At 36.9% G+C, this 15,062-nt stretch overlaps 2 protein-coding genes across 2 annotated transcripts in view; both read left to right on the plus strand.

The window, feature by feature from the left end:
* LOC107023351 (hydroxyacylglutathione hydrolase 2, mitochondrial) overlaps window positions 1-5,862 on the plus strand; it is a 12,029-nt gene extending 6,167 nt beyond the window's left edge. Inside the window, exons 6-8 of the mRNA XM_015224022.2 lie at window positions 4,746-4,820; window positions 4,916-5,014; window positions 5,404-5,862. Coding sequence (XP_015079508.1) covers window positions 4,746-4,820; window positions 4,916-5,014; window positions 5,404-5,550 — 321 coding nt within the window. The 3' untranslated portion in view covers window positions 5,551-5,862. The remainder of the gene's footprint in view (window positions 1-4,745; window positions 4,821-4,915; window positions 5,015-5,403) is intronic.
* Window positions 5,863-7,484: 1,622 nt separating this feature from the next.
* Window positions 7,485-15,062, plus strand: part of LOC107023291 (flowering time control protein FPA) — an 11,232-nt gene continuing 3,654 nt past the window's right edge. Inside the window, exons 1-5 of the mRNA XM_015223935.2 lie at window positions 7,485-7,937; window positions 10,856-11,101; window positions 11,755-11,895; window positions 12,137-13,110; window positions 13,531-14,918. Of these exons, the coding sequence (XP_015079421.1) occupies window positions 7,692-7,937; window positions 10,856-11,101; window positions 11,755-11,895; window positions 12,137-13,110; window positions 13,531-14,899 (2,976 nt within the window). The 5' untranslated portion in view covers window positions 7,485-7,691 and the 3' untranslated portion in view covers window positions 14,900-14,918. The remainder of the gene's footprint in view (window positions 7,938-10,855; window positions 11,102-11,754; window positions 11,896-12,136; window positions 13,111-13,530; window positions 14,919-15,062) is intronic.

Genomic DNA, 15,062 nt, shown 5'->3' on the forward strand with positions numbered 1-15,062 from the left:
GGGGGGGGGGGGTTTCAACAATGTGAAGCTAGAGGAGAAACAACTCAAGATTCTGAGGGTAATACTCATCCTTTTTGAAGCAACTTCTGGTCTGCACATCAATTGGAGGAAAAGTCACATTTTCCCAATCAATGAGGTGAATAGAATCAAAGATAGGGTAGTTGCCAACTATCTATTTGGGGATGCCTCTAGGAGCAAAAAGCAAAGTCAAAGATGTGAAGAGATGTGAAAAGAGACTGTCCAGATGGAAAGCACAATACTTGTCAAGAGGAGGGAGATTAGTTTTGATCAATTCAGTCTTAGATGCCTTGCCAACTTATTTGAAGACAATTTTACCTATTCCAGCTAAAGTAGAGAAAAGAATTGATGCCATAAGGAGGAATTTTTTGTGGAATGGAGAAAAGGAGTACAAAGGTTTTCATTTAGTTGAATGGAAGACTGTAATCATATCAAAAAAGCAGGGCGGTTTAGGCATCAGAAATTTGAGAAAACATAACAAAAGCTTGCTTATGAAATGGCTGTGGAGATTCCCTAAAGAAGAGCAGACATTGTGGGTGAGGGTGATCCAAGCAAAATATGAGAAGGAAGATTTCTGGAAGACCAAAGAAGTTTTCTTTGCTTATGGCATCAGTTTGTGGAGGTCAATCAGAAACTTGGGGTATGTTTTCTTTAAAAGAACAAGCTTCAATGTAAAGAGTGGAAGGAAGATCAAGTTTTGGGATGATGATTGGTTAGGAAATGGCAGTCTCAAGCAACTTTTTCTAGATATTTACCTACTAAATCAGCAACAGGAGTCTACTCTATAAGAAGTATGGACTCCTCAAGGGTGGAACCTAACATATAGAAGACTGATGCAAGATTGGGAAGTGGAAAGACTGGCTGAATTTTATGGCACCTTAGATCAGTATACAGGACCAAAGGAAGGAGATGATACTCTCAGATGGAAGTGCCATAACAACGGTTTATTCACAGTCAGCTCTGCTTATAAGAGTTTGAATCAGACTGGATCTCAAATCAGTTTCTTGCCTTGGAAGCGTATATGGAAGCAGTGTTGTGAAAAGCGCAAAAAAGCGCGCTTCAAAGCGAGGCGACACCAGTGCGCTTCTTCCTCCTGAGGCGATGCGATCTGAAAAAGGCGCTCGCTTCAGATAAAGAAGCGAGAAGCGACACTAACGCAAAAGCGCGCTTTTTATAAAAAAAGCGACAATTAGGGTTTTTTTTTAAAAAAAATAGTTTTTTTTAAAAAAAATCTGAAATATACAATATAACTCAATTTTTCTTTCACGACTCTTCTTTCGCTTCTTCTCTCTTCACGATCGCGCCTGAGACTGTGTCTCTCTTCACACCTCGACCGCGACTGCAGGTAAGTTTTAACCGATGTTTATTAGTTCATCTCTATGAGTTCCTTTTCTCCTGAAATATACAATCTTCGCCTTTGCTTCATCTCTGTGAGTTTCTTTTCTCTTCACGATGCGACTGCTGTAGTTTTTTCTTATTCTTCTCTTCTTCTCTTCATCTCTGCTGCGATCTGCTCTGTTTCTGTTCACAATTACTGACTGCCTCCTCTGTTTTTTTCAATTCTTTTGCTTTCTTTTTTTTTTTAATTTTGTGATCAGTGTGTATGCTAGCAGCTCTTTTTTTTATTTTTTGACACTTCTGATGATGAAGAAGATGATGACCAATTATAACCCTTGGTTATGGCACTTGAAGAGTTTGAGGATCTTGTTGAAGAATAGGAGTTTGAGTCTTTGTGATTTAATTATGTTTTTGATTTTTTGCTTTATATGTTATGACTTATGAGTATTATTGACTAACTATTTTCTTTTAATCTAAGACTATATTACCTCTATTTAGTTATTTAATATTTTTTTTATTTTTATACTAAATGTCGCTTTTTTTAAAAAAAGCGCGCGCTTCGCTTCGCGCTTCTTGCTTCTGTGAAGCAAGCCCTCGTCGCTTTTTTCCGCTTCTCGCCTCCCAAAACACTGTATGGAAGTAAAAATTCCCTACAAAGTGACGGTATTCACTTGGCTGGTAGTGAAAGAGGCTGCTCTAACGCAAGAAAACCTCATGAAGAAGGGCATACGAATGTGTCCAAGATGTTTTTTTTGTGAGCAAAAGGCAGAGACAATCAACCATCTGTTTTTACACTGTAAAGTGGTTAGCCAACTATGGAACTTGTTTACTAATTTCAGAGGCATAAGGTGGACTATGCCTAAAAGGGCAGGTCAGGCTCTAGTAAGCTAGACTATGAGGGGAGTGGTAGCATGGACAAAAACAGATGGAAAATTGTCCCAGCAGTGATATGGTGGACCATTTGGAAGGAGAGAAATTCGAGATGTTTTGAAAGTGTTAGCAGTCCTCTGCATAGGATTAAAACGAACTGCATTATCACTTTTTGCTATTGGTGTAGTTCGGAATTTATAGATGATCCTGTAGCGATTGTAGACATTGTAGGTTCCTTGTAAGATGAGATAGGATCTAGAGGTAGATTTTCCTTTTTTTTGAGTTGCTGAGCCTACTCAATTGTAAGTAGTTCTGTGATGTAAACTTTTGGGACCCCAGCCTTAGTGCTGAAGATTTATACAAAAACTTGTTACCTTTGTCAAAAAAAAATAAATATGGAAGCACACAACAGATTCTCAGTTGCTGGATCAGGAGGAGGCAGCAAGAGTCGAAGAAATGACGGAGAACTGTCCCACTCCGTATATAATGGACAATATGGAAAGAAAGAAACAATAGATGTTTTGAGGATAGTTTATTCCTATTCATGAGAACAAATGGAATTGTATTATATCCTTCTATTTTTGTGTAATGAAGAAAAAGTTGAAGAAGCTGAACAGTTAGAGGATCTGCTAGGATCATAGTAATTGATTAGTCTTTGTTGCCTAATCCTCAAGTTTTCGGATATCTCCAGCATATCGTTAATGTTGTGGAATTCATTACCATTTTGACTTTTTTTTAACAGAAAATTGGAATGAAGATATCTGGGACAAGGTAGGAGTAGCCTTTGTGTTGGACATGATGAGGTAAGCGACGGTGAGATGGTTTGGGAATGTGAAGAGGAGAAATATAGATACCCCATTGAGGAGGTGTGAGCGGTTGACAATGGCGGGTATCAGGAGAGGTAGAGGTAGGCTGATTGGGGAGAAGTGATTGCATAAGCCATGACACCTCTTGAGCTTATTAGGGACATGCCTCAAAATAAGAGGGTTTGGAGGTAACAAATTAGGGTAGAAAGTTGGTTGTTGAGCAATATCTCGCTTTCCCGAGGGATAGGATCGGTGTCGTACTTGTACCTTCTTTCTTACTAGTGGTATTAGCACCTTTCTCGATGTTTTTGGTTCTTTGATTTTGTTTATCACCTGCGTGTTTTGTGCTTTAGGTTATCGCATTATTTTTGTTGTCATTACTGGTCTTTCTTTTGTATCTTGTGTAATGTTCTCCATATCACATTATTTCGTTGTTGTTACTACAACCACATATGTTTTTTCTTTTTCAACCTGCTTGGAAATGCTTTATTTAAACCGAGGATATAAGAAACTACCTTTCTAGCCCTACAAGGTAGGGGTAAGTTCTGCGTAAATGCTGCCCTCACCAGACCCAATAAAACTGGGTATGATGTTGTTGTTTATAGTTAAGATCGTGCCAAAGCAAAAGTGTTTGTAAGATGAAAAACATTAGTTGGGAAGATCAACTTATTGTCTAGAGGGTGTTTGGATTGGCTTTTGTAAAAATAACTTATTAGCTAGATCTCATAAGTTGGTCGTATGAAACTTTTAGCCTTTTAACTTATTTTTGTACTTCTTTGGCCTAAAAGTAAGTGCTTTAAAACACTTTTTATCTTTCCTAAACACCACAATAAATAGATAAAGAGCTTTAATGCCAAAAACAGTTGAAATAAGCTAAACCAATCCAGACACCCTCTTAGACATATTTTGACTTATATAAGCACTGTGATGTTTACAAAATGCATACATGAGCCATAAAGTGCTTATCAGCAAAACAATACTTGAAGCAACTAGCTGTCCTACAGTATTGTGATTTTTCTGTTTCTCTTCATTTTGTGATACCCATGTGTTTCACTTTCACCCGTTATTTTCATTTTGATTTTCCCCTTTTTTGTTCGTGTATTCTAGTTTCTACTATTGCCTTCAAACACTGACGGTAGGCTAATTTGCTAGATGGAAACATATTTAATTGTAATCAAACCCAAAAGTCATTGCACCTTCGTTTAATGTAAAGAATGTGATAGGATGGAGTAATCCACACTATAACAAGACAAAATGCTGTAATGGTAAAAGCACTTCTGCCAACCAAGTGGTTGGGAGTTCAAATCACCAAGGGATAGAAATGGAGAAAAAGCACTGATGGTTCTAGGGAGGGTATTTTTGGCAGGTGTGGTTATTAGGAATAAGCTTACAACCTATCCGAACCATATACATGGTTTGCTGTGAGCTAGCCAAGCCTAAAATGTGGTTGTATTGGAAGAAATATCTCTACCTATCTAGGCAGTTGTTGCCTATGGTGCAGATTGATCGGGTTGTGAAAGAAGAAGTTAAACTCTGCCCATTATAGTGCTATCTGATCTGCAATTGAAATGTGAACAAATGATGCATCAACCTATCTGAACAGATCTATGTCTGTTGGGCAGAAAATATTTTTGAGAGGGACAGCTTGCCAACCAAAAGTAATGAATAGTAGAGTATATGTTCCTGTTTATACTTATCATCTTAATGTTACAGATGCTCTCTTCACTTGGGAAGATCACATCCTTACCAGACGATACAAATGTCTACTGCGGCCACGAGTATACATTGGTAAATTGAGTTTTGAACAACTGTTGCTTGTTGATAACTCAGTGCTAGCATTGACAGTATCTTCTGACCTGACTATTTGACATGTTTTTTAACAGAGTAATTCGAAGTTTGCACTTTCTATAGAACCTGGAAATGAAGAATTGCAGTCATATGCTGCACATGTTGCCAATCTTCGCAAGAAGGGCTTGCCAACAGTAAGTTTATTTTGCTGAAAACTGTAATGAGAACAATTTTTCACTTGACCTGAATTTTAAACCTTAAAACTTTAGGGACACTTGTATGAGTCACGAGAATGCTTGGTTGTTTTGTATTTGACCCTGTTAAATATTTTCAACTTACACCTTTGCCCATTGGTGTGCTAAGGTGCCCAATAATATCTTGGATAAAAGATTTATTGGTAACCAGTGACATCACCAAGATGACGCTAAAATTTCCAAAGTTATACCATAGAACTCGTAGACTGAGGAATCTAGAATTAAGTTATTGACTTCGTTCATTTTAACCAAAACACTGCGTAGATAAAAGCATGTGTGGTAGTCTGTTAATAGTCAATATTTGCTAAATATTTCATTTATGGTGCTAGATTCCAACAACCCTGAAAGCAGAGAAGCTATGTAATCCATTTCTTCGAACTTCAAGTACAGAAATCCGGAAGTTGCTGAACATTCCAGCCACTGCAGATGATGGAGAAGCCTTGGGAGCCATTCGCCGTGCCAAGGATAACTTTTAGGTTGTCATGGGAATTGGCGCCATAAACGACCCAGAAAATGTGTTAAGATAAGTAGTGCCTTACCATTTTTTGTACAGGAATAGTACATCTACCAGTCATGGAATACCTGATTCCTGTTCATGTTCACAATTAGCTTGTGGAGAGTCCAATTGTTGCCTTGAACAGTCTTGATTCAACCTGGTTAAACTAGACCCATTATAGATGTTATAGTGACAAGTGCTGTTTCTTTTTTCTTTTTTTTTTCTTTTGTCAAATTACTAATATTTCTTTTGTGCATCAAGATTGAGATATAATTCTGTATTTTGTAATAAAGATAATGTCCATTTTTCTCAATCCTGCAATTAAAGATAAAAATCTGCAAATCCAAGAAAATCCCATTCCCACACCCCATCCCATCTATTCAGCAAGAACTCAAGGTATTGTTAGGGGTTGTTTCGTATGTTGGACAAGTATAGAGTTAATATCTCAAAAGATCACTCAATTTAAGGAAGTTGTCTTAGCAAAGTTATTAAATATATTTTATCTCACTAAAATCACTCAATTAAATTTATTATTAATCTAATATATAAACTTACTTTTATTGATTAACATGCAATTATTCCCAAATTCATTCACAATATTATCCATTGACCCAATTAAAAAAACCCAATCCCTGTTCATCTTCCTGCAATTTCTCTGTACATCTTGAGTCTGGTTTTAGTTATTACTGAAGAAGTCCCAAATTTAGAAATTTTTACATAATTAAGCTGTCGATATAGACGAACCATTTCGAAATGACACATACAATAACGAAAATATGTTACATAACCCGTTATCAGAACAAATTGACAGTTATCTATACTAATGAATCAATATTCATCGATTTGTATTTCAAGATTTTGAATTTTTACTACTGAAAAATTTACTAACTTTGTAAAATCATAAGCTGAATAAAATATGGTTGTAACAAAAGAGGAAAAAATATCGTGTAAATAATATGGAAGAGGAAAAAGGGAGCAAATTAAAATTTGGTTTTAGTTATTGCTGAAGAAGTGTGTGGTTTTTAGTTAGGTTAATGGGTAGAATTGTGAATGAATTTGAGTCTAACTGCATGTGGATAAAAGGAGAATATTATATTATATATTTATAAATGAATAATAAATTTAGTTGAGTGATTTTATTGATTTAAAAACATAAGTTAAGAGATTTTACTGATATAAAATAAAGTTTAATCACTTTACTAAATAAAAATTTTCAATGTTGAATGACATTTCGAGATCTTAACTCGACAAGCATACATAGTTTATTCTTGTAGAGGTGAAATATAATATAAAGATTAGTTATTTTAGCATAAAAAATTGAAAAGGATAAAAGTACCCCTTGAGGTTGCTCAATTTTATTTTCTGTCGGTTCATTTTTATTTGTCATATTATATCTTTTAAAAAAATTAATTGATTAATTTTTAAAATCAAATTTGTTTGATACGTTAAATAATTTATTTATATGTTAAAAAATTATACTAAAAGTACTGTAAATTGCTATTTTTTGCATATCAATAAAATACTTTAGTGAAAATTTTTGTACTTTTAACTCTAAAAAAAATGAAATTATGAAAATTAAAAATAAACGGAAATATAAATATGATTTGCTTTATGATATTTAATTATGCAACCATCCTAATTAGAGACATTTAAAATCAAAAATGTTATAGACTGTAGCCATAAGACTTATTATAGGCTAAAATATTTGCTATTCTTCATAGTTTTTCGTTTAAAATATTTTAGATTAAAATTGATAGTGTTAGACTCGAAAAAATAAATAAAATAAATAAAAATAAAAGAGAAACCAAAAAGAAAAACCAAAAAGAAAAAGAAAAAGGACAAAGCAGAGGGTTAAATCTGTCTATTTACAATTACAAGCACATGTAACCCACGTATAACTTTTTGTCTTCAACCGAAAGCCCCTTATTTCAATCGTCGCCTCTTCATCTCCTTCTCCTCTTTTAAGATAAGAAAAAAAAACCTAAACGCCATTCACAAACCTCAATTTGCTTCTTCTTCTTCTTCTTCTCCGTTCAATCAATAATCTATCTTCTTCTCGATCTATTACTACTTTTTCTAGGTATCGTTTTCGTGTTTGATTAGTTTTCTAGGGTTTCAATTATGGCGCCGCCGGGAGAAATACCGTCGAACAATCTATGGGTTGGTAATATAGCACCAGATGTTACTGATGCAGATCTAACGTCTTTGTTCCAGAAATACGGACAGCTTGATAGCGTAACCGCTTATTCTTCTCGCGGATTTGGTTTTCTCTATTTCAAAAACATCAACGATTCTAAGGAGGCTAAAGACGCGCTTCAGGGATCCCTCTTCCATGGAAATCCTCTTAGGATTGAATTCGCAAAGCCGGTTTGTGTTTTTGATTTTCTGTTTATTCTGATTCTCATTCGGATGGATTTTTGTTGTTTATTCATCAATTACTTGTTAATTTTATTTACTAAAATTTTCAACCTTGTGTTTCTCCTTACTCTATCGTCTAGAAAAAGTTCGCACTCTCAGAATCAAAACAAAAAAAACATATAAAAAAGACCAGACTTACGCAGATCTGCGAGATTATAAGTAGATGCGTAGAAAAAATAGAAGACAGAGATTAAAAAATACATTAGGAAGAAGAGTATCACAGAATTTCTACGTAAATAGAGAAACGTATCGATTTGGATGGTATGCGATGAACGAAGAGAAACGTACAATTGTATTCTTTTCATATATCTGAAAATTAAAGTTGAAAATCTACAGTTTGCAACATATATGCGTCTGGTATTCAATACCTTTGCGAGATCCATGCGTATGGTGTTCATTTCCTTCCCAACGACCTATCGATCTAAATAATTGTGATTTGTATATTAAACTTGTTAATTGAACAGAACTAATTCAATAAAAAATACAATTAATTGTTTTGAACCAACAAAGGATGTGGTTCACTTGCCTCATCCACGGCTCAAGATGTCTCGGGTTTGAGTCCTGTTTATGAAAAAACAAAAAAATCCTTTGGTAGGGAATGCTTTCTGTGAATCTGGAATAGTCGGACTCCAATATGGTTCCGAACACAAATTAAAAAAACTGTTCTTGAGATTGCAGATAAAGTGATTGCACTGATTGATTTTAGTTTATGCTGCTGAAAGCTTCATTGGCGTGTAGCGATCTGAGATGTAATAATAGTACTAAAAGTCATCTTCTTCAACTATTTTTTCTCAGATTTTTAAAGTTTAGATATTTAAATTTAGACTGCGAAACGTGCTCAAATTTCGATCCTAACATGGTAGATGTATATTGTTCTGGCAATGAATAAATCAAAATTTTTGATCCTAACATGGTAGATGTATATTGTTCTGGCAGTGAATAAATCAATTCTAGAACGTTACATACAGCTTCAAACTTTGAAGCACGATCTGCAATTAATACCCTTTTGCTTCCCCAAATTTGATGCGCTACCATCCTAACATTGCAACGTGAGTTTCACCCCAGTTTTAACTTAAATATTATAGATATTTATAATTTATATATAAAGTCTAATTGATAGAGTCTTGTGCGACTTAGATTTCAAGTCCTTTTTTAAGTGTTCAAAATGTTAATTGATGTGTTGAAATATTTTTTAGGCATATGGCTAAAAGATTCAAATTTTATATAAAATTTTAATACAAATTCTATTCTAGCAACCATTGACTACTTGAGAAATAATTCGTCGTTTCTCCAAGAGAAATGTGTATATATATTATCAAGGAAGTCAAATACAGGTCAGAATAGACTAAAGTTTCACCTATCAATGCAATGGGTATATCGTGTACCCCATCCCTATATAAAAATGAATTAAATAAAATTAAATATAAATAACAATAATAATAATAGAATCAAAGAGAGAACTATATGCTGTGAATGTATAGGCGGTACTTGTTAACATATGGAAAATTATTGTATAAGCAAGCATCCCCTTGATCAAAAGAATTATTGAATAAGCATTTTGTACATGAAGTATAGGAGGTTCTTAACACTTCCCAAAAGTATGATCAAGACTTCAGAATATTCTGAAAATGACCCTGTTTTGTCACCTATTTACTTAGGGAATAAAAGAGAACCAGGCCCTCCATGAAAATAGGCACCTGAAGCAAAGTTAAGATACTCTATTCAGTTATAAACGTGTGTGGAGTAAAACAAATTATATGCATATTTGACGAGTCTCTGCATATACATATTGGACTTAGAGTCTGTTTGGTTGGGCTTATAAAAGTTATTATGGCTTAAAAGCACCTAAAATAAGTTTATCCAAACCGACTCTTTAAAGCAGTGTTAAGTTTGAGTGTTTGACTGTAGAGGGTGTCTGGTGATGCAGTTTTTAAATTCTGATTGCTAGAGGTCTGTCTAACTGTATATTCAAAAAGGTGGTATGAGCTATTACCAAGAGCTAATACTTGCTAAGAGATACGAAGAATGAACATCCTAGTACCAAAAGTTCAACTTCTCATTCCTTGGGACTAGTCATCAAACCAACTTTAGTTGGATTACATGCACTTCTAATGACTAGAGAGCTCTCTCTCGCTTTAAATAATGATATGTAATATGTTTATCCCTCAAAAGAGGCTATATCTTTTTCTGGTTATGATAAATTAGGTGTGGATCTCCATGTGTTTCCTAATGTCCTTATGTACTAAATGCATCCCGCTTCAGAGGTAGCTGGTCCCTCGGGATCCTTAAGTGATCTGCTTATTAATTTGAAATGGTTGGCAAAAGATGCATATGTATATGGATAGTTTGGGAAGGATTCAAACTGAACTATAGATGTCATGAATCAATATTTACTGGGAATAGACAAAGGGCATGTCCATACAAATAAATTTGAGTTCATTTGTTCTTTGGGATTGTGATTTTGGCAAGTATATGTGATACAGAATTGTTTTGGGATATTCTCATTAAATTAACTAGGAGACTGCTCCCTTGTACTTAATGCCTTCATCATTTTTACTGATGGTAAAATGTGCACTATGACGCTGTGTTCATGTGGAATTTCTATAACTCTACACCTGTTGGTTGAATCATTGTTGTGTTTTGTAGTACTTGTAGATCCTTTACCACTATGGGTACCTTAACTCTCATCACTTGATGACTGAAAACATTTTATGATTTTTGGAATAGTAGTCAAAGTGCTGATTTATTTTCCCGGCATGATTCTTCTTGCATTTCTTTAGTTACCTGTCTGTTACTTGTGGTTCTCATTGTCTATTGTACTGTGTCAGGCAGTTAGTCTAACACCAGTTATGCTGTCTGGTTTGCAGGCAAAGCCATGCAAAAGTTTGTGGGTAGCAGGGATTAGTAAGTCTGTGTCAAAAGAAGAATTGGAAGATCAATTCAAGGGATTTGGTACAATTCAAGAATATAAGTTCATCAGAGATCGCAACACCGCATACATCGATTTTGCTAGACTGGAAGACGCAGCAGAAGCACTGAAGAACATGAATGGAAAAAAATTTGGTGGCGAACAGATTCGTGTGGATTATCTCAGGTCACAACCTACGAGAAGAGTAAGTTTTTTTCTCTACAGAAAGGTTTACTCTTACTAAAGAGATTTGATTCATTTTCTGCAGTGCTACATTTTGTTGAGGAAAATGTGTTATGATATGGAAGTAGATGTGTCAACCTTAAGAATGTTGGTTTTAGCTTTGATAAATGTGGTTTGGTGTCTATACAGAAATTCTTCTGCGCGACAGACACCTTGCTGGCACAAGGCATATAGAGTTTGGTGATAAGAATCAGAGTCCGAATTGAAGAGGAAAGTATATTATTAGTTTTTAGTTAAGAGATGGATTGTTAAACTCTCGCATGGAAGCTTAGCAAAACTATAGTAGGTCCAAAGTCTGAATAAGAGAGGAGGATCGTGGTAGATTGTCAACAAGCTTAGGATAATTTAATTATGATGAAGTTTATGAATACTTTCTATGGGGCTTGCCTACATAGAATGTGTTCTTGAATAGATTCAAAAGGATTTATAAGTTGAAACAAAAGGATGTAAAAGACTCATATATCCGGAACCAACTAGTTTGGGTTGACGTGTAGTTGATTGATTGATTGTTTCTTGCTAGCACAACGTTTGGGTTCACCCAGTAATCTTCTTTTTGAGTTATGGATATTTATGTTGCATGCTTCCATGAATATGATGGTATCCTAAATCTTTCAGGAGCAAGGACCGGAGTTTCGGGAAATGAGGGATGGACAGTATCACAATAGGAACGTTGGCCATCCTGACAGTCGGCTTATGCCTCAAGATTTTGCCAGGAACTACTCTGATCCTATGCATGCTGGCTTCAGAAGGCAACATGTAATGCTCCTTTGTCTTTGAAAGATTTCCAATGCTTTTCTTAAAAGTTGTTTTGAGTCTAGAAATACAGGATATGTTTGGGTCCTTTGTTGTGTGGGATTGTCATCTTTCCTCCTTTTGTACTGTTTGGTATATCCAAAAAAATGAAGGAAAAATAGGCTGTTAACATGGTTCTATAGTTTGAATGAAGTATGCATGTTTGTGAGTCCTAATGTTCACTCTGTTTTCCTCTTTTGTGCAGCCATTTCAGTTGCCAGTGGGACAAGGACATGGACAACCTAGTAAAATCTTGTCTATAGGTTATCCTCCTTCTGTCCATGTCGACGAGGATATGCTACACAATGCTATGATTTTGTTTGGTGAGATCAATGGAATAAGAACATTTTATGATAGAAATTTCTCATTGGTTGAGTTTAGAAGTGTGGAGGAAGCCCAGCGTGCTAAAGAGGGTTTGCAGGGCAAGCTTTTCAATGATCCGAGAATCACAATTGAATATTATAGCAGTGGTCCTGCACCTGGCAGAGAGTATCATCCTTCAATTATAGGCCCAACAACTGACTCTTATCCCAATGAAAATTCATTCCAACCAGCACAGATGGGTATGTTTGGCCATAACCGTCCTATGTTGGCCTCTAATGTACCTGGACGTTTGCCACCTTTTGGTATTCATGGTCCTGAAATCCCAGCTAGGCCTTTGGGTATGCAAGGCAGATTTGACCCTACTATTTCAGGCCCAGAATATACTGATTTGCCAGTAGCCAGTAAATTGCGAGATACAAGTCCTCATAATGTTGTGGGGGGCCCAAACTGGAAGGCGGCATCTCCAACACCGGGGATGCTTTCTTCTCCTTCAGGTGTGCAGAAACCACCGAGTAGATCTGCCATTCCTGGCCGGGATGTATTTGATTCTAGCCAACTTCAAAGAGAATCTAAGAGATCAAGGATTGATGGGGCATATGATAATTCTTATCCCCATAAAAGAACAAGTGACAGAGCTGATCAATATGGATTGGGTCCATTTGGTACCAATGTTCCTTCTGGTCCCGTTACAGTCGGTCAAGCAAATAACAGTGTTAGCCCTCTAGATGCAAGAATTTCTCCTGGACAGCGCCTTCCTGGGCATGATTATATATGGCATGGCACTATTGCCAAGGGCGGAACGCCTGTGTGTCATGCTCGCTGTGTTCCTATCGGGGAAAGTATAGAATTTGAGATGTAAGTATCATTTGTACTTACCTTGTTGCTTCTTGAAGGAGATATGAGTTTTTGGGATTGTCTTTATGATTTAACGCTGTTTCAAGATTTCTCAGCTTGTTGATGTCAGTCAATAATCATCTTTCCAATTTATTTTTTCAACTGATGGTCTCTACAATCTACAATTTTTCTAACCTATGGGGGCCTGGAGGGGTGGGGGGATTCTGTCAAGGAAAGCTGTTAGCACTGGCATATGTTTGATTTTCTTTGGCTAATTGAAGTTCCATGATAAGCTTTCTTCTTTAATAACATTCATCTTTGTTAAACTAATTTGGAACTAATATATACGACATCTTATTGTTTTTTCTTCATTCAGTTGCATGCACCGTATTACTTGTAGATGTAATATATTCTTAACTCCTTCCATGTTTCTTTCTGCAGCCCTGAGGTAGTCAATTGCTCCGCGAGAACGGGACTAGACATGTTGACCAAACACTACGCAGATGCTGTTGGGTTCAACGTTGTGTACTTCTTGCCTAATAGCGAGAAGGACTTTGCTTCATACACCGAGTTCCTGGGTTACCTGGGTTCAAAGGATCGGGCCGGGGTTGCGAAATTTGCTAATGGAACCACTTTGTTCTTGGTGCCACCTTCTGACTTTCTTACGAAGGTTCTGAAAGTTGTTGGTCCAAAACGTCTGTATGGGGTGGTTCTAAAGTTTGCACATCATATGCCTAGTGGCACATCCTTGCCACAAGAGTCCAGTCAACCTCAGTATGTCGATGCACCACGGATGCCATCTTCTCAAGCTGCCTATGATGCAATGCCTTCCGTGGAAAGGGTTCCGCAGATGAACTATAATCAGGTTACTCTAGAAGATATGAAGCTGCCTTCAAAAGATTACGGTTCTCTAACTGCTGCATATGCAACAAATACTGTGCAGCCAAGTAATTCTGCTGCATACCCCTCGAGTTATGTACACCAAAGCAATGCTGCAGCGCCAGCCCAAGCAGGCGTCTCTTTGACCCCTGAACTTATTGCTAACCTTGTGAAGATTCTACCAGCTAGCCAGTTGCTAAGTGTGGAAGGAACAACCATGCCTGCAGGAGCTTCTGCTGGAATGCCTGCATCGGATGTTGCTGTTGGACCTGGTAAAGTGCAGCAACAATCTTGGAGATATGACCAGCAAGCTCCTGGTCAAGCTGCTGATCACATGTTTTCCAGCCAATTTAACAACCAAACACAGGTTTTACCACAGCTCCAAGCTCATCCGCAAGTCTTGAACACGCCTAGCCATTATTCTCAAGGGGCTACTAGTTTTAACCAAATTCAAGACCACAACCTCAACCTGCAAGCACAAGGTGGTCCTCCTCAGACATTGCCCTCGACCATCAATTCTCAAGGTACACAGCTCTCAGCCCAGCCCCATATTGATCGGCAGCTTCAGCTTGGAAGGCATCAAGATGCTGCCAGTGCTTCCGGGATAGCTCATGCCACAGATGCCGTAGGACATTATGGTTCATCTGTTCCTCAACAACAAACAAATCTTGCATCATTGACCAACCAGACTCATGGTGCTAATGTTTCCCAGCCACAAGCTGGCATGCCTGGTGCCTCTGGCATGGGGCTTGCAACTCAAATGCAGCAATTGCAGTCTGCACTTTATGGGTCAGCACAGGAGGGATCAGAATCGGAGGTTGACAAGAACGAACGCTACCAGGCAACTCTATTATTCGCAGCTAGTCTCCTCTCTAAGATCCACAACCAGAAGCCAAGCAGTCAAAGTGGGCAAGGATCAGACAATCATTGAGAGGATCTCCTTGAGCTAGGTAACTGTCCAACTCTTGACTTGTGGATTGCTTTTTAAAATTTTTCACTGTCGAGGTATTTTTGTGCTTAATGGGCTCTCTCCCTTCTTTTTGACTAGTTATGTGGTTTCAGTGTCTAGTCCACCTCTTTTATTCCCCCCCCCC

The sequence above is a fragment of the Solanum pennellii genome, chromosome 6 (genome assembly GCF_001406875.1).
Source record: "Solanum pennellii chromosome 6, SPENNV200".
NCBI classification, from domain to species: Eukaryota; Viridiplantae; Streptophyta; class Magnoliopsida; order Solanales; family Solanaceae; genus Solanum; species Solanum pennellii.